General features: G+C 34.5%; 1 protein-coding gene across 4 annotated transcripts; it reads left to right on the plus strand.

The window, feature by feature from the left end:
• LOC140444912 (uncharacterized) lies at positions 1–25,829 on the plus strand. 4 transcript variants are annotated; one of them, XM_072536599.1, is made up of 6 exons: positions 3–227; positions 3,741–4,015; positions 7,191–7,501; positions 13,604–13,798; positions 13,868–14,761; positions 20,611–25,827. In XM_072536599.1, the coding sequence occupies exons 2-6, from the start codon at positions 3,745–3,747 to the stop codon at positions 24,961–24,963; spliced, it is 6,024 nt and encodes a 2,007-aa protein (XP_072392700.1). In that variant the 5' UTR covers positions 3–227; positions 3,741–3,744; the 3' UTR covers positions 24,964–25,827. The 4 variants fall into 4 exon arrangements, with proteins under 4 accessions (XP_072392702.1, XP_072392700.1, XP_072392699.1 ...); XM_072536598.1 differs by lacking the exons at positions 3–227; positions 3,741–4,015 and adding exons at positions 289–897; positions 956–1,006 and having other exon boundaries at positions 20,611–25,829; XM_072536600.1 differs by lacking the exon at positions 3–227 and adding an exon at positions 959–1,006.
• Positions 25,830–27,035: the final 1,206 nt, after the last annotated feature.

The raw sequence follows: 27,035 nt of genomic DNA on the forward strand, positions 1-27,035 counted from the left end.
AACAAAAGTGGTCTTCTTTGAACGAGTTCCCCTACTTGCATTTCCGAGGCCGACGGGTAAATCGGTAAACTGTTGTGACAATTGTTTTTAGCTAAAGTTGTAAATAAACTTATACTGATTATGTAGACACCATCAACTATAGTCTATTGGAGGCGATGTATCAATTATAGATTTAATTTAGACACTGATTTAATTTAATATTAAGTGTTGTGCATAATCCAGCTGTGGTAAGGTTATCTCCAATGTTTATTACCCTAAATTCGTGTTTTTTGCCTGTTTATGTTACCGGTTGTATGGGTCAGTAATACATACTCTTACGAAGTTTGCCGGTTAACTAGACCACGTTTTCGTGTGTAGTTATTTTTATTGATTAATAGAAAAATGATTACATCAATTGCTCTTTTATGATTGTTTTAGAACCTCCGTGCTTCATTAACGACTAGAATCGGGACTAGCCTAGCACGTATAATACATTATTATTCTCTGTTATTTTCCTATATATGTCATATATTTCTATGTTATACTAATTATTGAGTTTAACAAATGTTATTTTCGTGTTTATCATTAGAAACTGTCAGTGTTTATGTGGTAGTGCTAAGTGTTTTATCAAAATGGCCGAAGTACTAAAGAAACAGAGAAAAAGTAATTTTTCGCAGGACGAAGTGGAAGTTTTAGTCCAAACAGTGGGCTACTATTATGAAACTTTATACGGGGAATACTCCAAAAAGGCGATCAACAAAAGTGCACGGCATAAGGCTTGGTTAGAAGTAACAAAAGAGGTCAATTCTGTTAGTCTTGAGAAAAGAACATTGCAAGAAGTTAAAAACAAATGGAAAAAGTGCCAACATTTATATCGACCAGACGACTTTTTAAGCATTAATTACTATACAGATGAAGGTATGTCTTGACATAGGCCCTGGTGCTAGGATTAATTTCTCCCTTTTTTTGTCTATAGCACTGGACGTCTCGCATGTTTGGGAACCGCTGACTGAACTCGAGGATGAAGGTTTGTTCACTGAAATATTGCCAATTCTTGAGGCGCTAAATTTAAATCATATTCAGGCAAAGAGCACTAGTTTTTAGGTTAATTGTTAAACAATCATTTTTATGAGTTCTAACTTTTTTTTTTGAAATGTTTATAACCACAATTATCTAAACATTGTAACATTGAAGCTTTCAATAGCAATTTAAGCTTATATTGTTTTTTTAAACAAAGTTGTAGGAGGTTTTCTAATTATTACAGTTGATACCTCAGTAAACTACAGGGATGCAAACAGCTCCATAAGTAAATTTTACTTCCTAATGCACTTTATAATATTAATACAGGGTGGGAATATGTGCAATAAAACACATTTTTCATATTTAACTTCATCTAATATGTTATTATCTTTCTACATGCCTTCAGCTGCAAATATATTCGTATTTTTACACAGCATTACCAATTCTCTATGCCTAAATAAAGTTTCTAAAGCTTGGTTTATTTCCACTATCTTTGTTGATATTCTGTAACTAACCAATACTTTGAACTTACTGATGGGCCTTACTGATGGGCATCAGAAATGTAAAATCCTTTAAATTAGTTTGTAATAAAATTTAAAAATATTCTAACTACCTATAATTTGTTTAACTTTTTTGGCATTTAACCCAATTATGACTATTTATCTATTGCCCTTTAGAATTATCATCATAGGTAATAACAAATTCTTATTAAATTTGTCACCTAGAATGATCTATTTTATTTCCTTATTCCTCCAGTTGCTATATGGCTCATTAGTTATGGGAAACCCTCTATATTCTACTGTAATTATATTTTAGAGCCTAGTTTTTTAGGGTGTCATTATTTTAGAGACACTGAACATCTTGTTCCGTAACTTGCCAGACTTAGAAGAAAATGAGAGAAAATTGGCAGAATCATTGCCAAAGTTAAGAAGATACTACAGTTGGTTCCTAAAAAACTGATACGACTCCTAGTAAGATTTGATCATTTTGAGCAGTGTATTGGATTGGTCTGACATTATGTTATATTTATTATGACAGACAAATTGTAATAATTATTAAGGTCTACATTGTGATATTGTTTTGAATTCATGCATTTTATAAAGAAATGATAGTTTTTACATAAAATAGGGTTGTTGTTATTATTTTTACTTACTGACTTAACTCAACAATATAAAAAAGCAAGAATTGTAACCAAATTAAAAGATAATTGGGCACTATCAGAGGCAGCAAAACATTTTAACATAAGCAGATCTACAGTTTTTCTATTAATAAAAAATATAGGGAACAATAAACTCTCGAAAGAAAGTGAGGGTCTAGAAGACCAAAAATACACTAAATTTAGGTATGTAAAAATAAAATTAATGTTTTGTAATATCTCCATCAGCATTGATAACACCTTGTATTCTTTGGTCCATCTGCATGAAAGGAACTATGAAACTGTCTTCTTCAGAGAGCTCTTCCCAAACCTGTTGTATACCATGCCACAGCTTTTCAGTATTTTGAGGTATAAAATTACGCTGATACAACCGTTTTATAATAACCCCCCACACATTCTCAATTGGGTTTAGATCTGGACTGTAGCTGGGCCATGGTAAGATTTCGATGTTGTTATTCTAGAGCCACTGGTTTATTATATTTGCAGTGTGAACAGGACAATTATTATCTTATTGGAGGATAAAATTATTTTCTGGATACAACTGTTCTACACTTTGAAAATGATGTTTTCTAGAATATTCAGATAAGTCTGCCCAACAAATCCCCATACATTGGTGCTAAAATGACCAGATGCTTAGTATCTATCAACATATAGAGGATTAAATATATTATTATCTGGTCTATACACCCCAAGTTTGCCCTTTTTAGAAGATTGAAAAAATTTCTCATTACCCTGTCCCAAAAATCTTGATTTTGTAGCTAATGGTTTAAAGCAAATTGTAAGTCTTGATTGCTTCTGTTGTGCCTAAGAGCTTGTTTTTTTGCTGCAGTTCGGTACCTAAGACGCGATGCTTTATTCAAAAGATGATACATCTTCAAAAGGATTCTCTTCTAATCTCTGCAAAAGCGTGTGGTCTTCATGAGAAGTAGATATTTTTGGTCTTACAGAACCTTGCTTTCTTTCGAAAGTTTCTTGTTCTCTCCATCTTTTATTACTATTAAAAAGAGTTCTGCTTATGTTAAAATGGTTCATTACAGTAGATAGTGACCAACTATCTTCTAATTTTGTTACAATACTTGCTTTTAGTTCTTTGCTAGCATGTGGAGCCAGTTTTTGGGGTTGAACAGAACAAGTGATCTGACAAATTTTAAGATTTGGCAGTGACAGTGACAGTATGTAAATAATAAGTATTTATCCTTCAAAATTCACTGCTTACTTTTCTACAAAATATGCTTTAAGAGTTGTATCAGTTTTTTTAGGAAGCAGCTGTACATAATTGAAATAACAGGCAAAGTTTATTTACCCATTTAACAATTTTATATTATTGGTCAAATTTGGGAAAATATTTTGTCCTTTGCAGCATTGAAGACTTTTCTTTTTTATGGGAATGTTTTTATAACTTCTCAACAAATGTATATAAGTTAGAAAAAGTCAGTTATGACTGGATTAAAATTTACTTTGGTGTACTGTTGCATGTATTTTATACCAATATTATTAATTTTTGTGCTTGTGGGGTAAACATTTCATTTAACTTTATAATTATACACTGGAGATAACCTACTTTGAAATTTATTCATTTTCGCAGCAAGATGAGGTTAAAAAAATCCAAAATTCGCCATGTCAAGCAGCAAATGCTAGATAAACTAAAATTATCTAAACCCGCAGTGTATGATCCTGAGTTTAAAAAAACGGTTGTTTCATTTGCTGAAAAGAAAGGAAATAAGGAAGCTAGAAGGCTGTATGGAGTGCCTGAATATAATATTAGGAGATGGCGGGGAAAGACTAGACATTATGGGCAGGCACCTGAAATACCTGAAATTGTTCCTAAAATAGAACCTAAGCAGGAAGTTGATACATTAGGTATATACATTTTGTGGTAAAAATTATTTTTTACAACACATCAATTAATTATTTGTTAGGTATTTTACTCTGTTATAGAATATACACAAATACAAAGTAATCCTGGACATTTCCTGTAGTCATTAGTGATAATTCTCATTAAACATCAGGGGCTTAGGGTTGTATGACTTTAACTACATTTTTGTATTTTGGTTATTTTTGTGTACAAACATATCAAACTTCAACCTATTTAAGAGTCACATGAACATATGTCCACCTAGCTTTAGTTCTAATTTGTGCATGTATTTTCTGTCTCCTTCCCTCCCTATGAGGGGGGTTACAGGGAAGCTGGGAGGTAAGAGTGGTAAACTTCTTTGAATATTTTTGGTGTCCCAAAATTGACATTCTCAGCAAAATCAGCTTATTCGTATAATTTTTAGAGATAAAATCTCTGATGATTGGACTATACAGTAGACTCCCGTAAGTTCAGCCACCTCGGGACCGGATCCTAGGCCGAATTTAAAAGTAGCTGAACTAACCGATGCTTATCTAAAAAATGCCCATTTATGGTTTGTATAGATCTAGCAAAAACAAAACACTTGTACATTAAGTAGAAGACAACACAGAGGAATAATCTGACATATATTTAACACATATGAAAAGATACAAAGTTACAAAAATACTTTAAATATAAAACAATACTTACAGAACTCTAGGCCTAATAAAGTTTAAAAATATTATTGCACATTGATGGTTTGGCTTCTTAAACACTTAAAAAAAGTCAGTAAAATTTTCTTTTCTAATGATTCTTGATGTGCAAAGCCACGCCACTTTTTAATAATCATTACATCGCTAGCAGTTGTTCCTTTTTGCTCTTCAACTTCGGTAGCTGCCAGTTGCAAAGCTGCTTTGCCTTCAGCATGGCTTATTTTATTTTCTTCACCTTCCTCTTCATTCTCAGCAGCATCTGTGTCATTATCCTTCTCATTTTCTTGGCGAATGACACACTCGGCGATTTCGTCATTATCCAAAACCTCATTGTGTAGCTCCTTTTCAAAGTTGATCCACTCCAAAATATCTTCCAATAGTGGGACCACAGTTCAGTAGTTGCTGAAGGTCGTGCAAGGCGTTTTTCCAAGATTTTACAAACTTCGATGGTGGTATTTCGTCGTGTGGCTTGGCCGACATATACACAACATCCTTCATATTAACTGACTTCAGCACTTTTAAGAGGACTAAGTTGTCATCAGCCTCCAGTTTGGAAAGAACTTCAGGAAGCAGTTTTCGGAGATACTTTCTCTTGAAGCACTCAATATCCCCTTGGTCCATTGGCTGTTGAAGACTGGTTATATTGGGTGGCAGGAACAGCAGTTTAATTTTTTTTTCATCGTCACACTGAAGATCCTCCTGGTGAGTATGCGCGTTGTCAAGTAGTAGAAGTGCTTTGATGGGCAGATTTAATTTTATCAAATGGTTTTTCACTTTAAGAACAAATTCGCACACATACCATTCCCTCAACAAATATGTGTCCATCCATGCTGATTTCTGCGACTGGTAATACACTGGTGGAGTTTCCATGTTTATGTTTTTAAACACTCGGCACAACACAAGGTGACCGTTATCCTCTCTTTGCTAACGTTAAATCCTGCCGCAAATGTTTCTTGTGGGTGGCAAAGGGTTTCTGGGCAGAAGTCTAAAATTTAACCCAGTTTCGACGATGTTGTAGATTTGCTCTGGACTCAAGTTTTGGTCCCCAATGATTTTTAAAAATTTTGCAGAAAAATTTTTGGCCGCTGTTGGGTCTGCTGACAGCTTCTCGCCACAAACTCCAATAAAATGGACCCCGTGTCTCTTTTTCCATCGGAAGAGCCATCCCTCACTAGCCGAGAACGCCTCTTCTGGTTGAAGCTTTGAGTGCAAGATCATAGCCTTTTCTTTTAGGATTGGTCCACTTAACGGGGTTCCTCGTTTTCGTTCTTGAACGAACCACAACCACAGAGCGTCTTCCACCAATTCATGTTTTCTTTTCACAGTGTACAACCCTTTTGTAGAACCTTTTCAGTTTCAATCTGTGTACAAAAGCCTTCGATAATTTTTCTATTACGCCGCCAGTGGTTGATTGTACTTTTGCCAAGTCTGACTAAGTCTTTTTAGTTCAAAAAGCTAATAACTCCTCTTCTTTGCTTGTTTATTTTGGTTCCTTCTCCCTTCTATAATTTTCTTGGGTACTTTGGTTGAAAGCATTTGTATAATTTAGAATTTCCTCTATTATCTCTTGTGTAAGTTCATCAGGTACTTCCTCTTTTTTATAAGACTCTGAGGAAAAATTGTTACAATATTTTTAGCAGGTGTTTTAGAAAATTTGCTTCTTACATACACATACCACATAATATTTTTTTGTCACAGCTAGTCAAAATGGGCTCTCCTCTTTCAGTTGGTTGTGCCTCAAGCAGTGCTAATGGGTCTTCATCATCTCCTTCGTGTTCTGAATCTGAATTGTGGTCACTGTTTTCGGAATGTTCCTCAGATGCATCGTCATCGCTTCCTCCCACTATTTCTTCATTATTCCATTCTTCAGTTCTTTTTTCCATTGCTTCTTCCAATTCAGCTTCTGTCAGCGGTTTATTAGAACAACATATGTACAAACAGCACATCATATTTCAAACTAGATGAAATACTACCATAAAATAGTAAGAATAACACAAAATCATCAAAATTTATGAGAAAATAATAATAAAAAATAAAAATCTAGAACGTCCGCATGGCATATTTTCTCAGCAAATTAGTACTCTAGTCAAACTAACTCCCTGCTTCAACGCGAAATGGAAACTAACGGGATTGTCACTTTTCTTGTGCATAGAAGACACTATGGTAGGAGGTTACATAGACTGTCACCATCGGCCAATTGCATGTTTAAAAATGTCACCCATTTGAATTCGTTTGGCGTACCTTTTACGCCGTAGCGACCAGTTAAGGGTTAAGAGCCATACCCAGAAGTTTTTTATGCATTTGGCATTTTGCCTGAATAGTTATTAAATGCAACTATGTCTTACCAGGGCAACAATTAATGGAACTTTTTTATACATGAACTGGTATCACAAGGTTGATCATCAAGCTAATCAAGAAAAATAAAGTAACTATTCCTCGTTACAATTACTCTCTGTAGTACTAGTTATTAAATTTAGGTAAATTTCAGATTCTATGCCCCTCCAGCAACGTCTTAAAAATCCTGCATCGTCAACTCCACCACCCGAATCACCTGAGCAAGTATTACAAAGCCAACCGCTCTCCCCTACCAAATTAAAAGTAACAAGACATGTCAAACCGTCCGCTCCATCACCTGTTCAACTTCCACCGCCGCCTCCAACTCCACCAATTGAAGAAGTTTGTCTTAGATGGAATAGCCATCACTCTAATATGCAGACCACTTTTCCCACTTTGCTGCTTAGAGAACAATATGTTGATGCCACCCTAGTAGCTGAAGGACAAACTCTGAAATGCCACAGGGTAAGACGGTTTTTTCAATTGAAGTTATTTTTAATATTGCTTTATTATTATACACTCAGATGCAAAAAAATGCAAAGGAGAAAATTTTGGTCAAATTCAAAGTATTTCAGTTTTTTTATTTTCAGCCCTATTTTGATGATTTTTTTAGCACAATGTATAAAAATTTATAAATTTTAATTTAGTATAGTGAGCTTTTTAATAAAATTTTGTATTTGACTTATACAGGGTTAATCGAAAGGTGGTTTTTTATCCTAACTTTGAAACATCCTGTGGAATAATTCTGTTAGCGGATTTTCGTAAAATCTTGTTTTTTTGTTGCAACCATGTCTTCTACTTATTATGTTTTTTGTTTTATGTAAAAATATCGATTGGTGCATTTTTAGGAGCGAAATGACTTTGCCACCCACAATTTACGACTTTTCCTACTATTACCATTATCTTTTGTATTAATTTGTAATACGACGATGGGGGCTTTGGTGACTGATATCGAAGGAATGTCATATCGACATCCCAGAAGCACTGTATTTAAATAATGAATAAAAGCAACGACATGATCTTGACATGGTTTTAATGAACAATGATAACAGTAACAAAACATAAAAAAACAACATAAATGTAACTTAACCTAAGGACGCAAATAACAAGGAAAAACTACTTAATACTTTGTATTACCTTTCCTAGCCTTTATATCTGCCTGTACGCGTCGGATCATGCTGTCTATGAGGTTGCGAATATCATCTTGCTGGATGTTTTGCCATTCCTCTTCTAGAGCCAAGCGAAGTTCGTTAATTGAGGCTGGTGCGACTTTGCGACCTCTAATATTTCTACCAAGTATGTCCCAAACGTGCTCTATTGGGTTCAGATTTGGCGAACACGCTAGCCAGTTTATTTTATTAATACTAACTTCCCGTAAATATTGCGTGACACACATTGCAGAGTGGGGTCGCGCATTATCTTGCATTAATAGAAAATCATCGCCGATATATTGAGAAATGGGTACCACGTGATTCGCTAAAATTTCCTCAATATACCGGTCTGCAGTCAACGAACCCTCAATAAATACCAATTCAGTGTGACCGCTGTTAAATGACAATCCCGCAAAGCGTTGACTCATATAAAACGATCATCTAAAGCGCTAGTTTTGCACTTCCTGCCACTTCCCGCTTTACGCTTGTTTATTCTAGTTCGTATAAAACGTTCCGCTACCCTTTGGATGGCGATGAGCGATGAGTGTGTAGTACTTTAGCTACATATTCATAATTTCGCCCATCTTCAACCGGAGCAACGGCTTTCTCACAATTTTCGACAATAAGAACCATGATCAATCATAGGTAAACAAAATGTAAAATAACTCCAAAATAATCCTAATTAAAAAAGTCCTAAATTGTGGGTGGCAAATTCATTTGGCTTTAAAAAATGTACCAAGGCATATTTTGATATGAAACAAAAAACACAATGCTTAAGAGACATGTTTGCAACCGAAAAATAAGGTTTTACGAAAATTCCCAAACGGAATTATTCCACAGGATGTTTCAAAGTTAGGATAATAAAACCACGTTTTAATTAACCCCTTACAATAAGTCAAATATAAAATTTTATCGAAAAACTGGCTATACCAAATTAAAATTTATAAATTTATACACAGTATGCTAAAAAAATCATCAAAAAAGGGCTAAAAATAAAAAAACTGAAATACTTTGAATGTGACCAAAAATTTTCTCCGTTGTGCTTTTTTTGCATTTGAGTATATTATTATTTTTTATTATCACTGTTTGGATTTTTATTATTATAGTGAAACATGGATTATTTAACAGTATCAAATTCGTTGATACTTCGATTTTTCCTGTGATTTCTTGAATTTCCCTTTAGGTATAATGTTAAAATATCTATAATTCGAATTTGTTTTGGTTGAGATGTACGCTAACCCAGGGCCGGTTCTACAGTTGTGAGCGCCCCGGGCAAAACAAAATTTGGCACCCTTTCATACAAGAATGTTTAAATTTACTGCAAATTAAAAAAAATAGTTAAAAAGGGACAAAAATTAAAATTATACAGTAAAGAACTGTGTAAAAATTTATTTATTTAAAAAATAATACATAATACATATATATTTTTATAAATTCAAATGTATTTTTTTTAATTTCCAAGTGAGCCGGAAATTGTTATTAACAAATAACACAAGAAAAAAACAATTTCCTGAACCGCTTCGAGTAAAATTTTTTTATTCGTAACTCATCGAAATAAATACTTTTTCTATCTTGGTAATTTAAAAAAAATGCTTCCTTTTCATTGCAAGTTAATGCATATAGATCGGAATCATTATTGTTGGTAACATTATAAAGGCTGAAGTTATGAAAGCTTTAATTTGGTTTAGAAATAAATGACGATTCCTTCTCTTGTCTTATCTTTTCTTTCATTGTAACACGTTTTAGCCAAGCTTCATCATTCAAATTTCCATTCACATAGTCATAGTCATAGTCATCTTTATTGATCCTTTAAGACATTCAAAATAAATGTATAGGATACGTCACTACAGAATTTGGTATAAAAAACATTAGTGTGTATAATACAATATTCACAGTGTAAAAGAAATTGACAAAACATAAAATATATAAAATAACATTTTTACAAGTAAAATATGAAGCTATTGCAGTTTGTCCTCAAGATATTCATTTATAGAATAATATGCTTTTCTAAAGAGTAAATCTTTAACATTTTTTTTAAATTTAGAGATAAGTGGTATTTCTTTCGCAGTTTTTGGCAAATGATTGTATAAGGTCAGTCCCTTATATCTGAAGCAATTTTGAAATTTGGATGTTCTGTGTTTAGGAACTCGTAAAGATTCAGCACTTCTTGTATTGTAGTAGTGATTGTCTGAATTTACTGGAAATGTATTGATTTCCTCTTTGACATAAAGTAAACATTTATAGATATATAGGCAGTAGAAAGTTAAAATTTGATGTTTAATAAAAACTGGTTTACAAGACTGTTGATAATCCAAATTAAAAATTTTACGGATAATTTTTTTTTTGGTTAATGAACACTTTGTTACTATCTACTGAGTTCCCCCACAAAATTACATTGTAGCACATGTGGCTGTAAGCAAGGTTATAATAAACGTTCATTAATGCCGAGATGGGTAGTGTGTTTTTAATTCTAGATATAGCATAAAAAGCTTTATTCAATTTCATGTTCACTGAATTCACTTGCTCTGACCATTTGAGATTACAATCAATGAATACACCCAAAAACTTTCTAGAGTGAGTGGAAGATAACATATTGTTTCTATCGTGGATGGTTAAGATATAGTCATATTTAGATGAGTTGTATGAATGAAAATAAATAATTTGCGTCTTGTCAATGTTTAATATTAGTCTGTTGGTATTACACCAGCGTATAAAGCAGTCAACAACAGTCTTCATTGTCATTTTTAATTCCTCTAGTGTACGTGCAGAGACTATTAACGAGGTATCATCAGCAAACATTGATATTATAAGTGCCCTTATGTGATCTGGTAGGTCATTAATAAAAATTAGGAATAATAATGGTCCCAGCACGGATCCCTGTGGTACTCCTTTATTTGTCGTGTATGGTTCTGAGCTTGATTCTTTCATCTTAACAACACTCTTCCTGTCACTTAAGAAATTTATTATCCATTCTAGAAATATCCCTCTAAAACCAACGTTATATAATTTATTGCGAATAAATGTTATATCTAAGCAGTCAAAAGCACGTGATAGATCAAAAAATAGTCCTGCCACGTGGTTTCTACTATCTAGTTCATCATAAATACGCTCAAACAAGCTGCATGCAGCCGTGAGTGTTGACTTTTTTGATCTAAAGCCGTGTTGAGTTGGAGTTAATAAATTGTATTCTTCTATAAAATTTAACATTCTGTTGTATACAACCTTCTCTATTACTTTTGAAATTATGCTAAGGACAGATACTGGTCTATAATTTGAAATATCATGAGGGTCATTCTTTTTGAAGATTGGAATAACTTTTGCCATTTTAAATATGGATGGAAATTAGCTGGTTGTTATTGAGAGATTAACTAAATGGGTTAAAGGAATCGATATATGATCACTTATCAGTTTTATTATTTTTACAGATATGTTATCAATACCAGTACTAGGCTTATTTTTTAGTTGATCGATTGTATTTTTTATTTCAATTGGAGTTACCGGTAAAAGGAAAAATGTTTTGTTACACATTTTTGAGGTAGTACAAGAAGAAGGTAACGATGTGCCAAAATGAATTTGAAGATTGTATTCTGTAATTGTAGCAAAATATGAGGCAAACGAATTAGCAATATCACAAGACTTGGTAATAATTTTATTATCATAATGTAGAATAATATCAGACCTGTTCTTTTGCCTACCAGTTTCACTGTTTACTAAATTCCAAACTGTTTTTGGTATATTGTAAGATTTATTCAATGTTCAATACATATATTACACTGACCTTTCCTAAGCTGGTGTAAGCTTAAGTTATTCATTTTGAAATATTTCTCAAGTAAAAATCTCCCGAAAGCTTCAGTTTTGTTCTTGTTGCACTCTGCTTCATAAACCTTAAAAACATGTTTTTCAGAAGTAAAATTTTCCTCCAGATAAATCTTATTGGAATCTTTCCTTACATAATGCGACGGTTGTTTAAGAAGTTTGTCAAAAAATTCGTTCAGGAATTTTTTGTAAACATCCAACAGTCTGACTCTGTTGTTTTTATCTATTCTGTACTTACTCAAGTACTCAGCTTCAGGTTGCATTGCGTTTCGATTGTTTTACCCAGTTTTGAACAGTAAAAGATCCTAAGGTAAGAGTATTCAAAAATATGCTCCAGCAAGTTTCTCATTTGCGTTGGTTAATGTGTATCATAGAGTTCCTTCTCTCTGCTTGAGTCTCCTTTTGTCGTTTACCTAGCCACACAACGTCTTTCGACATGCGAACAAACATAAATTTTATGTTGGTCCCAATTTAGCGTATCCCAAAAGGAATTGAAAATTTCCATCCTCATTTCTTCTGTGAACTGTCTGCAGTTTCTCTTGGAGGATTTTTCACATAGTTTAGAGACACAAGTGGGTCCTAATTTTCTTTCATCTCTTTCGCTGTTATGCCGAAATACATTATCTTTGTCTCTAGTGCACTCAACGTAAACCGTCCATTCACTTTGATCTGCATTCTTTCTTTTTCTTCCTTCATTCATATTTCCATAATCGGGAACTCCAGTCTTATCATCATCATCTGGATTGGATATCTGCTCATTTTGATTTCCAGGCATTGTCAACTGAAGGTCTGTAATTTCGTCAATGTTTTCTTCTGCATTTTCAATTAGCATTTCCTCATTAGATTCATCGTTATCTACGACTTTTATTTGGACAATACCTTCAAAATTATCTGAATCTTCTGTTCGGAAATTGCAACTTCTGCATAAATAACCAGAGGCACTTGTTCAATTGAAGTTTCATCAAAAACTCCCGAGTCTGTTATATTTTCTCTTTTATTTTTTGACCTCGTTTTCTGCCAGGAGTTGAAGAATCCTGGCAACTCTGCTGGCGGTTGATATCGGTTTTAAATTGGGTTTTTTCATAAATTTATTGATATATTGATTGAATAAGTTGTACTTGCATGATTTCCAGTAGTATTATTATTAGATAAAACCCAATAAAATTATTCAGATGGTTTAGTTTTAAAGATTCACTAGGCGGAATCACAGGAACTCTGTCGCGTAGACACTCAACATGTAACTATTGAGATAGGAGGTTACGTCAGCTGTTTTCACATGCAATGAGATAAAGTACATTCATTTACCAAATTTCCATCAGTAAACATGAGCACGTGTTGATATTCGCCGTCTCATTCGTCAAGAGGCTATTAAATATAATTTATTACCTTAGGCCAGACAGATTCTCATGTTACTCTACGGAATATTCACTGTTAATACTTTTTTCGACTTATGAGATTTTGCTGGAACATGCGCAAATAATTAATTCGTGCAAAAGTGTAGATAGGAGGTATTGTCACCTCACCGGATTATTAACAAAAAATTAAAAAACAATTTAAAATATATTTAATACGATAAAATTATTCATATTTTTTTTTTTAGGTAATTCTGTCATCATGTAGTCCATATTTTGAAGAAGTTCTTGCGAGTATCAGTCCATATCAACATCCAGTACTTTTTATGAAAGATGTTCCATTTTGGACGTTAAAATGCATTTGTGACTTTATGTATTCAGGAGAAATTCACATTCTTCAGACCAAACTAGATGAACTCTTAGCCATTGCAGAGACATTAAAGGTTGTAAAACATGGTTATATGAACGCTGAAATTATTAGTTATATGAATTGTTTTATTTTACTTGTTTAGATAAAGGGATTAGCTGGCCAAAAAGACGCCCAAACCGTTGACACCAAACCAGATCTGACAATTCCTATCAAGGAGGAAAAAAATGACGAAAAAGAAGTGAAGAAAAAGGATGAAGTAAAGAAGAAAGAAGAAAAAGAAATAAAGAGAAAAGACGAAAAAGAAATAAAGAAGAAAGAAGAGAAGGAAATAAAGAAGAAGGATGAAAAGGAATTAAAAAAGAAAGAAGAAAAGGAAATCAAGAGAAAAGACGAGAAAGAAATAAAGAAAAAGGAAGAGAAAGAAATAAAGAAGAAAGAAGAGAAAGAAATAAAGAAGAAGGAAGAGAAAGAGATAAAGAAGAAGGAAGAAAAAGAAATAAAGAAAAAAGACGAAAAGGAATTTAAAAAGAAGGAGGAAGTAAAGGTACCTGAAATAAAACCAGCCAAACGAAAAGAAGATAAGGAAATCAAGAAGAAAGATGAGAAAGAAGCCAAAAAGAAAGAAGAAATAAAAGAAGTAAAAGAAAAGAAAAGAACTTTATCGACTCCTCCACCGGAAACGCCGGCATTAAAGAATAGAAAGGTGCCCAAACTTGTGCTTCATGGTAATATACCGGTTTTAAAGAGTTTTGGTATAAGGGCGAGAAATAGGTCTGGTGGAATATCAAGGCGATCCGAAAAGAAGCTAGAAAAAGAGAAAACACCCGTAAGCGAAAAACAACAAAAAATTCCCATAACCAAAGATTCACCAGGTCCTAGTTTTTCAAATCCTTACGATTTGTTAAAGCCTGTTTATGAAGAAGTTGCTAAAAACCTAGATCCGAAACCTGCTAAAGTTGTACCTACAAAAGAAACTGTGAGGCGCACATTACAAAAGAAACTTAAGAAAAGGAAGATTTCAGATACAAGAGAAGAAGTAAGTATTTATATTTTTGTTGAGTTGTGATACTCATCATCATTATCTTTACCTTAATTTTTTTTTTCAAAAATAAGCACTTTACACCGGTAGAACTTACAGGTCATATAAACAATACTGTAAAGCGGTAATAATTAATTTCATTTGAGATGCTAATTAGGGGATGATTTTCATGATTTTTTTAGAAAAAAAAGGTCCAACTATATTTTGAGCGCAACTCTATTAGTTTTGATGCTAGGAACTTAAAAAAAAATAAAAACAAAGCTTTTTTAAACAATTTACAAAGTGGTGAGTTTTTCTGGAATGTGCTTCATTTTTTGGTTATTTCACGTTGATATATTCGATTTGGAATTTGACAAATAAGACCCTACTTTTCATGAGCTACAACTCTGCTTCTACTGGGTCTACAGACTTCATAATTACACCATTTTTGCTAAGAATATTTTTTTCGATAAAATACTTATTTTTTTAGTTATTTGTGAAAAACCATCTGAAAACGTGTTTTTCTTTACGTGAATACTTCTTAGCCCTTGGTATGATGTTTTCACGGATACAAAATTCTATTTGGCGTGGTCGAAAAATCGAGACGGGTGTAGTAATCTTGCGGTATACCGTAATAGACATAATATACGTCCATAATTTTATAAAATATATATTTTTATAACAAATCGAGAACGACTGGATCGACTTAATCAATTTTGAATTTTGTCTAAATTTTTGTATAAAATAAAATTAAATAAAATTAAGCAAAATTAAAAAAATATACAAAAAATATAAAAAATTATAACAAATCTACCAAACATTATAAAGAATTATTAAAAGTTAAATAAAATTAAACAAAATAAAAAAAACTAAAAATTATTAAAAATTATATTTCTTCCTTCTTGTATGTAGGCTTTAAAGCCAGTTTCTCCTTCAATATTACCTCCTAAATTGTTTAAATTATCGCACCATCTTTTTCTTGGTCTACCAATACTTCTTCGTCCATTTATTAGCTTATTCTCTGCCATTCTACTAATGTGTTCGTTCCACTCCTGTTTCCGTTTTGTCACCCATCCATTTATGTCTATATTGCATGTTCTTCTTATGTTTTCGCTTCTCTCCCTATCCAACAGACTTTTCCCTAATATTCGTCGGAGTATTTTCATCTCTGTTATTTCTAGTAGTCATCTCGTTTTAGATGTGTCAGGTCTTGTCTCCTCCGTGTATGTTCTAATTGCTGCTTTATAGATTCTTGTTTTTGTGTCTTGTCTGAGGTGTGTGTTCTTCCAGATTGTGTCATTAAGAGATCCCGCCGCTTTACTTGCTTTTAAACTTTGTTGTCGTACTTCTTCTTCAACATCTCCGTAACTAGTTATATCTATTCCCAGATATCTAAACCCTGCTTCCTGCTTTATTATTTTCCCATCAATTTCGATTTTACATCGTAGTGGGTATTTAGATGTCATACATTTGGTTTTTTCTGCCGATATTATCATAATGCTGATTGAAGATGTGTGTTAATATTAGGAGCTCAAAAATTATACAAAATTATAAAAAATTACATAAAATTATACAAAATCATAAAAATTTATAAAAAATCATTAAAAAATTATAAAAAATTATAAAAAATCTATATATATATAAAAGAAAGTCGTGTTAGAACGGCAGAACAGATTTGGCTGAAAATTGGTAGGGAGGTAGCTTAGAGCCAGGAGACGGACATAGGATACTTTTTATCCCGTTCGACAGCGTTCCCGTGTGACTTGACATGAAACGTCAGTCACTATAAAATGTGGTATAACAAAAAAGAATCAGACTTGGAATAACAAAACGCAAATGACAGCTATGTAATTGACGTAAAATGACAGCTATGTAATGACGTATGGATGACAATTTGATATTTGTAAGAAATCAATAATAAAACTATTTCTATTAAATAAATAATTAACAAGTGGATTGAAGTGAAGTGAAGTTTAATTAATAATGCCGCGACCAAGACGATCGAATCTTTCCCGACAAAGCCGTAATTGAAGTGAAGTGAAGTTTAATTAATAATGCCGCGACCAAGACGATCGAATCTTTCCCGACAAAGCCGTAATGCAAGAAGAATACAAAATACTGCAAATGAAAGGACTGAAGAAGAACAAGAAATTGCACGTGAACAGCGCCGCGATAGTATGGCTCGACTTCGTGCTTCTCAATCACGAGAGCAAAGTGAAGCAGCCCGTGAAACAGCTCGGTTGGCAATGCAGAATCGTCGAGCGAACAACAGAAGGCAACAAATAGATACTTTGCGACGCAGAACAAGATATTTAGCTGATTTGAATCGAGCAGCGTTTCGATACGATTGCAGCAATGATTACAGCTTGCATCCTAGCGTTTGCATTGGGCAAATGGACGTTGTTTGCGAGTATTGTGGTGCATTAAAGTTTTCCGGAGAAACGCCTGGATTATGCTGCCTTAATGGTAAAGTGAAATTGCCAGTGTTGACTCCGCCACATGAGCCATTGTATTCATTGCTTTGTGGAGAAACACAAGAATCACGCCACTTTCTTGCAAATACTCGAAAATACAATAGTTGTTTCCAAATGACGTCATTTGGGGCAGACATTATCGAAGAAGGAGGATTTAATCCGACATTTAAGGTATTTATTTTTGTACTTACATAGAATGTAGTTAAAGAATAACTTACTTTATCTATTGGTATGTATTATATTTGCTAATACTGAACTCTACTCTCCCACAGAGGCAAGCGTTTATTTCATCGGCTGCCGTAGATCTTGGAATTACTGGCAGTATTTGGCGGAAATCGCCAGACAGTAAAATCATTGCTCCTCCAAAACATCTCGAGTCATTGCGTAAATCTTTTAATGTTCGGTTAAGTGCTTCTAATGCACGTTTATGCGCCATTGTGCATTCGTCCCAGATGATGATTTTCGATGCCGCTAAAACTTTGGCCATTGCTGAGTGTTTTGCAATATTACACGTTGGTTCTTCAATAGTTTGAAGATTTAACGGTAATTTGAATGCTGAATGAGCCGTACGGCATCCTTCTAACAATGTGGCTGCTATTCCAGAAGAAGCAACTGCAACCGCTATGTTGGATCTCGCCCGAACAGTTGCTAAAACTAATGACATAAGGAATGTCTTGCCAGTTCCACCAGGGGCATCTAGGAAATATAAACCACCATTTTCATCAGCGATTGCCTTCATTAAAGTATCATAAACTTCCTTTTGTTGGTAATTCAACAGGGGTACATTCCTTTGAACTACTAAACCTAATTCCTGGTGATCATATTCACGTTCCCGTTCCAATTCTCGATTAAATGCGTCATTCATTTCACGATTTGGCGCTGGCATTCCTAACCTGATTAATAAATTACCGCACATGAGGTAACACATATCTTCGATCAAGAGTAAAGCACGATTATGTATCTCCTCATTCATCTCAATATCGTGATTTCTGGAACTGACACGACTTTGATGTAAAATATCTTCTGACATACTATCCTTGTATTTGTGCCACAGGTTACATGGGTTTGATGGAAAACATGTCGAAATTGTGATAGCGAATAATGTGCGTATCTGACTTGGAGATGCAGAGATAATGGCTTCAGCGATTGTCGTATCCCAATGGGTATCGTTTTCTAATAAGTTCAATTCTTCACATGCAGCACGATATGTTGGGAATATTACACCATTAACAGTTCGTAGTGTCTCAAATGAAGTTGGCCCACGCACATTTACCAGCAACAACCGCAAATAGAAACTTATAAATAGAAAATTATATCTATAAAATTATAAAAAATATACAAAAAATTACAAAAAATTATAAAGAGTTATTAAAAATTATGAAAAATATAAAAAATTAGACAGAAAAATTAAGAAAATATATAAAAATGAAATTAAATCAACTAGGTAAATATAAAGTTAAGTAAAATTAAATAAAATTAAACAAAATAAATAAAAGAAAATTAAATTAAACTATATAAACTTAAATAAAATTTCAAAAAATTATAAATAATTGAAAATAATTATAAATAATTATATAGATAATATTGAACTTATATATGATTAATAAATTATATATTATATTTAAAAATTTTGAAAATTACTAAATTCTAACAAAATTTTTAAAGAGAAAAATTAAGGTTTTTTTAATTTTAAGAAACTTAAATGTAAATTGTGATTCATTTAGATGTATTTTTTTTTGGTGGGGATTTGATTGGAGATCGTGCATGAATACTGTCAAACTGACATTTCGCTTTTGTTCAGTATTGTTTGATATTTCATGGTGGAAAGACTTAGCCCGACACAGCGTCTAGAAATTATTAAGTTGTATTTTGAAAATGGGAGTTCTGTGAGGAATGTGTTTCGTGCGCTTAGAGCAATTTATGGTCCACATAATCGGACTACCGAACGTACAATTCGCTTTACGATTAGTAAGTTTGAAACCCAGTTTTCATTATTGGTTAACACGCGACCAAATAGACCACATTCAGCACGTACTGAAGAAAATATAGCGGCGGTAACGGATAGTGTACTCGAAAATAATGAAGAATCGATTCGTCGCCGTTCTCAACAGCTTGGCTTGTCATATGCAACAACTTGGCGTATTTTACGTAAGGATCTTGGTTTAAAAGCATACAAAATTCAATTAGTGCAAGAGCTGAAGCCGACCGACCTTCCGAGTCGTCACCGTTTCAGTCGATGGGCTCTTGATAAGCTTTCAGAAGATCCACTGTTTTCGAGAAAAAATTTGTTTTCAGATAAGGCCCATTTTTGGCTTACTGGGTACGTTAATAAACAAAATGCCCGTATTTGGGGTGATGAACAACCCAGAGGTTCAAGAGTTGCCATTACACCCTGAAAAAACAGCTGTTTGGTGTGGTTTATGGGCTGGTGGAATCGTTGGTCCATATTTCTTTAAAGCAGAGGCCGGTCAGAATGTTACTGTGAATGGAGACCGTTATCGTGCCATGATAACGGACTATTTGGTACCTGAAATTGAAGCTCGTGGTCTCGGCGACATTTGGTTCCAACAAGATCATGTTTCAGCCCGTGAAAGCATGGCTTTATTCGGTGAACAAATTATTTCACGCTTTGGACCAGTGAATTGGCCGCCTAGATCCTGTGACATCTCACCTCTAGACTCTTTCTTTTGGGGCTGCCCAAAGTCCAAAGTCTATATGAATAAACCAGATACGATTGAGGCATTGGAGGCCAATATTACTAGAGTCATTGGTAAAATACCAATCCAAATGCTGGAACGAGTCATCGAGAATTGGAACTTCAGAATGAACCAACTTAATCGTAGTCATGGCCAACATTTAAAAGAAATTATCTTTAAGAAGTAATTGTAAAGAATGGTTCTTTTGTATGATAATAAATATTTTCAAATAAAATTAATTTTTTTCATTGTTTTTTCTTGTTGAAAAAAGTACCTCTAAATGAATCACCCTTTATAATGTTATTAATGAAAAATAATATTACTAATTTAGGAATAAGGAGACATAAAATTTCATTAACTTACATATAGTAATAACACGCTATAAGAAGTATTCACTTCTGTCGGCACTCCCCAAAAGTGCCACGCTCTTTTTTTTTGAAAAATTCACATTTTCACATTAGTCAATTTATCCATTTCCGGATTTATTTTGAACGATTGTTTTTCACTCCCGAGAGGGTTTCGCCTCGTAAGTAAAAGCAACGCTGTGCTCCAAAACGGTCATTTACTGGCGAATATATAAAGATAAGTTCGATAGATTTTTCTTCGGTGATCTGGGAAAGTGTAATTATAATTATCTGCCATTTTAAAATATATACTTTTATGCCAGCTAAATATATTAATTGATGTATATTTTCAGTCACCTCCACCTTCCAGTTCTCGTAAAGGACGTCGCAGGAAAGTTCCCAAGTACTCACACCCCAATCCACTTGCCAACTTTGACCAGTCTACAATAGTCAGAGAACCACATACAGATCAAGCGGAATCGTTTCTCCAGATGCAGGCGATAAAGTCTGAACCGCTCTATGAGGACTCTATAGAAATTGAAGACAATCTAGTAGGTTTTAGCGAAACTTCCGTGTCTGTAGAAGAAAAACTAATTGGAAGTTTCGGTAGGAGGACTACAAGAAGATCCAAGCAACATATCATAATGGACGTGAACAAAATTGCTAGCAAAAAGGAAGAACCTACTTTGAAGATAGTGAATGTGGCAGAACTGCAAACAGCAACGGATCCTTTAGAAGACCCGTTGGGCTTAAACCAAAGCAGTTCAGACAGTACTGCTATTGTGGAAAATGCTGATAACGACCTGGGGTTTCGCATTAGCCAAGTTATAACTGAAAAAGAAGATAGCCGATCTTCCGACGTTTGTAGAGAAATGGGATTTCAAATTAGTAGCATTGTAAGTGAACACGACAAAGACAATAAAATGGACGATGAAGTGACAACGAAAATTGAAGCACCTGATGAGGAGGAAGAAGTTTTTAATGACTTTGAAGATTCAACGTCTCAGCCTGAGGATCAGAAACCGATTATTTTTCCAATTGTAGAACAAGTAGACAAAAAGTCAGAGAATATTTGTGAAGCAATTGATCAATCAGACAATGCCAATCTGTCGAGAGAAATAACAACGGAGGGAATAACTGAATCAATAAATAATCTAGATAACACAACTGATATAACTTTCAAAATAAAAACGGAATTGCTCACCGAAACAGAAAATGAACCTGAGATAAGTCCAGAAGAAGAAGATGGTATTCTTAATGCATTTGATGATGAAACTGACGAAGTTGAGGACCACTCAACTAATCCTATGGAACTGGGTCATGAATCTGAACACTCTATGGATCATGCTGATCAAATTGTAACTGCATGTAATGCCTCTCTGGAGAGTGAAATGACAACGCAAACACTAGTTGTACAAAATGTTGAGCAGGTTGTGAGCCTTCCACAATCTTTAGATCCAGTGGGAGTCCCTACGGATGAGTCAATATCCCAACAATCTCTTAATGAAAGCAGTTCTGATGAAACTGCTTTAGATAACTTAAGAAATTCGGAAGTAACAGAACACACAGCAGAAATATCGACTTACGCAACCATTGGTACCAACAACGAATCAGTCATCAATAATGAAGAAAGTGCTTCCTTTTTACCACTTGGTACCGTTAGTCTCAGTGCTAATCAGTTAACTCTTCAGGATAGTCTAACAAGCCCCAAACCGTCTGAGTTTTCTCTAACTAATGATGATGAAAAACATTCGTATGTAGCAAATACCGAAGTAGACCCCCTCAATGAAGATCATCTTATGGATGACCATTTTAACGACGATTCAAATCGGATAATTGAAACTAATGATTTTGTGAAGAGTCCACCGTCAATAAATGAGAATTCGGAAAAGGATTCAGACATCCTCGAACCTAAAATAGGCCCATTATCTGGTTGTTCGAGTACTCAACATTCAGTTGAAATATCTCTCGACCTAGGATCAAGTAAACTAGCAAACATGCCGCAACCGACTGACGGCAATTTAGAAACGCTTGAAGAAATACAAGCTCCTGAAGTTTCTCCTTCCTGTGCAAACCTACCGATGGAAGAAGATTTTATAAATGAAAACGAAGAAGTTGCCAACGAAATTAAATCGATTGAAGATATATCTGTTGCACAAGAAAATGCTCTAGTTGACGTTGAAGAAAATCGTGCAAATTCCCCGAAAGATGATTCACTAATCAATGCAGATTTGGACAAAGAAATAAATATTCCTGATTCTTCAAATGATCTTAATGATATATCTAATAACCCACAATTTAATGAAAATCTGAACGAGGAAACTAGAACGGATACACCTCAAGAGAATCCACAAATTGATCAGCAATTGGCTCTAAATAAGGAAGAGACTTCACAAGTAGAAGAATGTCAGGACAAAGAAGTCACTCCAGTTGTTTCACGTAATACTTCACCAATTAATGTAAATGACACTCAAAATAAAGAAAACATTGGAAATGAAGCATCAGGATTTGACATAAGTGAAATTAATAACCAAAATCAACAAATAGAATACGAAGAAAATTCTATAAATATGCTACAAATTGAATCTGATCGACAAAGTTTACATTCACAACCACAAAAAGAAGAAGAGTGTTTAGACTTAAATCAACAAATTTTATCAACAGAAAATGATCAAATGGAAGAAGAGTATGAGAAAGATTACTTACGTAGCCCACAAGGTGTATCTAACCAAGAAAATTTAAATTTCTCTCAAGAAAATCAGATGATGGAAGAAGAGTATGATCAGGAAATGTTACAAGGTGACTTTGGTAATGATAGTGCACCCCAAGAAAGCCAACTACTAATGGACGAAGATAAACCTCCAGATGTTAATCAAGTTCCACTAGCGGATGATAGTAGTTCTATGGCAATGGACTATGAAGAAGAGAATAATGCCATTGAAGAGTCTGTAACGACTTTGGATGAAAATAAAATTAACTTCAACCAAGGTGATAGTTCTAATATTCCTCAATATGGTACGACCGAGTCAATGCAAGAAGATGAAAATAAAATAAACTTGAATCCAAATCATAGTACTAATATTCCCCAAAATAATGTGAGTGAGTCGATGCAAGAAGATGAAAATAAAATAAACTTCAATCCAAGTCATAGTTCTAATATTCCCCAGTATGATGTGACTGAGTCGATGCAAGAAGATGAAAATCAAATAAACTTCAGTGAAAGCCATAGTTCTAATATTTCTCAATATAATATGCCTGAGTCGATGCAAGAAGATCCTACAAATATTGATGCGAGTGTTAATAATGAAAATTCTTTGAATACCGAAATGCTTGACGAAAATACAGAATTAAATACTCCCATTATTGAAAAATGCGTCATTTCAACTGTGCCAGAATCTCTTCCAGATGACTATATTGAAAATAAGGCACTAGATGAAAGTAGTTCAAACGCAACTTTCTTAAATGAACCTCTATTTTCTACAAATACTGGAGATGATGAAATGGATACTAACTTAACTCCTTATGAAGAACATCAAGAAAAAATAATGTCCATTAATGATGGAATTGACTCTTCTGTCTATGAGAGTGATCCAACTATATTAACACAGCCTGATATACCTTCATTTGAGGTTAGTCAGTCAGGTGATAATCCAAATAATTTAGGTATGCCATCATCCAGTGTAACTGCGTTTGATACTTTAGATAAAGAAACTGATAATACATCACCCGTAGTAGAACCATATTTACAAAATCAACAAAGCTTTAACCAAATACAGACTGATGAAGCGAGTGGTTCCAGTGTAACTGCGCTTGATACTTTAGTTCAAGAAACTGATAATACATCACCTGTACTCGAACCATATTTACAAAATCAACAAAGTTTTAACCAAATACAGACTGAAAGTTTCCCGACTGATGAAGCGAGTGGTTCAAACGAACCAAACTTTCCCACTACTCATGAAGTAAATGAACAGAGTAGTTCAATTGAACCAGACTTTCAAATTGCTCGTGAAGTAAATGAACAGAGTAGTTCAAATGATGCAGAATTTCAAATTGCTCCTGAAATAAATGAACAAAGTAGTTCAAATGAACCGGACTTTCAGATTGCTCATGTAGTAAATGAACAAAGTAGTTCAAATGATCCAGCGTTCACAGATGAAGTGAGTACTTTAAATGAACCAGACCTTCACACTGCTCAGGAAGTAAATGAAGAAAGTAGTTCAAATGATCCAGCGCTCAGAAATGAAGTGAGTACTTTAAATCAACCAGACTTTCACACTGCTCATGAAGTAAACGAACAAAGTAGTTCGAATGCACCAGACTTTCAAATTGCTCATGAACTAACCGAGCAAAATAGTTCAGATGAACAGGACTTTCAGATTACTCGAGTAGTAAATGAAGAAAGTAGTTCAAATGATCCAGACTTTAGCGGTGCTCAAGGAGCGAATGAACCCGGTTTTCATATAGCACAGGTGGTGAATGAACAAATAGCCGAAATAGAGGGTATTAGAGATAAACGACAGTTTGTCGGTGATAATAGCGATATGAATGAACGGTGCGAGAAAGTTAATACTAGTAGCGATTTTGAGTCTATTGTGAATGATTTGTCGCAGATTGTAGGCGATTCGTGCGGAGTGACAGATTTACCACTTACAGATGATACCAATTCCATTGCAGATAGTCTTGAGAATCTCTTACAGAAGTAAATACATAATTAAATTCAAAAACAAGATCTTGGATTGAAGATTTGTTCATATATTTTTTGTGGGGCATACCTCATATGCTGCTATTGACTTAAGCAACATATCTTGTTTATTTGGAACTGAAAAAAGCGAACGACATTATTTTTGTGATAAAACGTATTTTTCAGTGCAGTAGATGTCTATTTTAACAAACATTCATGTTTACTTTGAAATGAGGATTCAAGCAAGTTTATAATAGAACATTTTTCATTTGTTTCAACTAAATAAGATAGTTTTACTTTTATAATTTGCAAAACTTTTGGTGTAGTAAGTGTATAAAGTATTTTTACGTTCATGTTTCACATTCTTATAAACATATTATATTTTAACCCTAGGATGCATGACTGGACCGTTCTTTACATTTACATAACATATCGTCAGTGTAATTCGCATAGTGCGTAACTCCATTCTATAAAATTTTAAACACAGAGTAGCACAGATTGCAGATCAATTGTAAAAACTTTATTATCTGATTCTTTGCCAGTAAACCTTTTCTTATAGTTTATTCGTCTTCCGGGTTTGGACCGTGTCATTTGTGAGTGACCCAAAAGTGGGTTCATCTCGACGTTTCGCTACAATTGTATGTAGCTTCTTCAGGAGAACAAAAAAGAAAAAGAAACAAAAGACAAGAAGATGGGTAGTTAGCAACGGTAACTCAGTTACTCAACGCAACCAGAGGCGAATACTAACTACCAAGATGGGCATTTGGTCACAGTAACTCAACTACTCAACGCAGCCAGAGGTGAAAACCAAATGCCAGGACAGGGATTCACGTCCAACAGCTCAGAACACTAACGCGTCGAGAGGCAGGGAGTGAATCCGACGATTACTCCGCTACCGCTCTATTTATAGTCGCGGTGACCTGTCGTGTCGGGACGTATCGGCACACTCCGTGGCGCGAACGTCAAGAAGCGCGCGCTGGCCAATCATGTGGCTGCATCGTGGTAGCGGGACCGGACGGCGGCTCTAGACTGGGATTCCAGATGGGAGACAAGTAGTATCCTTCCTCTCGATTGATATTATGTGGATTTTTTCGGATCTCTAGAGATTCGCGGATTTTCCTGGAATAAAAGAAGGGGCTCTTAGAAATGATATGAGTTTTTTCGAACAATATGGAATGACCGGTTTCTTGGCAGTGTTCTGCAACTGCAGAATGGGAGAAAAGACCTGATCGAATGCATCTTTGATGCTCTTGAATCCGAGTTTTGACGGAACGACCAGTTTCGCCAATATACACTTGTCCACATGAACAAGGAATAGAATAGACACCACAGGAAGATAGGGGCGGTAATGGGTCCTTAGGAGAGGGTAGATATTGTGAGATTTTCTTGGGTGGTCGAAAAGTAGTCCTGATACCTTCCTTGCGAAGAATTTTGCCAATCCTATCAGTGACACTTCGAATATACGGAAGAAAAGCCACAGGAGTATTACCCGAAGATTCTGAATTTGTCGTCCTAGGGTGTAAAGGGGGATGTAGATGTCGGTGTGTAATATTTTGAATTGTGGACTTGGAGTAACCGTTGGCGACAAGGGTTTTTTGCAGATGGCCAAGTTCTTCTCTAAGGTTGTCAGGTTCAGAAATCGAAATGGCCCGATGGATGAGAGAGTTGATCACAGAATTCTTTTGGGCAGGATGGTGGTGTGATGAAGCATGTAGGTAACGATTCGTGTGAGTCTTTTTTCTATAAATAGAGTGACCCAATCGGCCATTGGGCTTGGAGGTGACTAACACATCGAGAAAGGGAAGGGACCGATTATTTTCTACTTCCATTGTGAATTTTATACTCGGATGTTGTGAGTTAAGATGATCTAGGAAGGGAGAAAGGGTATGTTGACCATGGGGCCAGATGATAAATGTATCATCAACGTAGCGGAACCAGACTTTTGGTTTTAAGGGGTAAGATTCTAGGGCTAAAGACTCAAAGGCTTCCATGAAAATGTCAGCAATGACAGGGGAAAGGGGAGAACCCATTGGTGTTCCAGATATTTGTTTGTAGAAATTGCCTCTAAAAGAAAAATATGTTGAAAGGAGGCAT

Source organism: Diabrotica undecimpunctata, chromosome 7 (assembly GCF_040954645.1).
Source record: "Diabrotica undecimpunctata isolate CICGRU chromosome 7, icDiaUnde3, whole genome shotgun sequence".
Classification (NCBI taxonomy): Eukaryota; Metazoa; Arthropoda; class Insecta; order Coleoptera; family Chrysomelidae; genus Diabrotica; species Diabrotica undecimpunctata.

Excerpts from the sequence above, each read along its gene's own strand:
- LOC140444912 (XM_072536598.1), top strand. The coding sequence starts at position 612 with ATGGCCGAAGTACTAAAGAAACAGAGAAAAAGTAATTTTTCGCAGGAC. Across the intron at positions 13,799-13,867 it reads CCATTGCAGAGACATTAAAG|ATAAAGGGATTAGCTGGCCA; the intron begins GTTGTAAAACAT and ends TTACTTGTTTAG. Across the intron at positions 14,762-20,610 it reads TTTCAGATACAAGAGAAGAA|TCACCTCCACCTTCCAGTTC; the intron begins GTAAGTATTTAT and ends GTATATTTTCAG.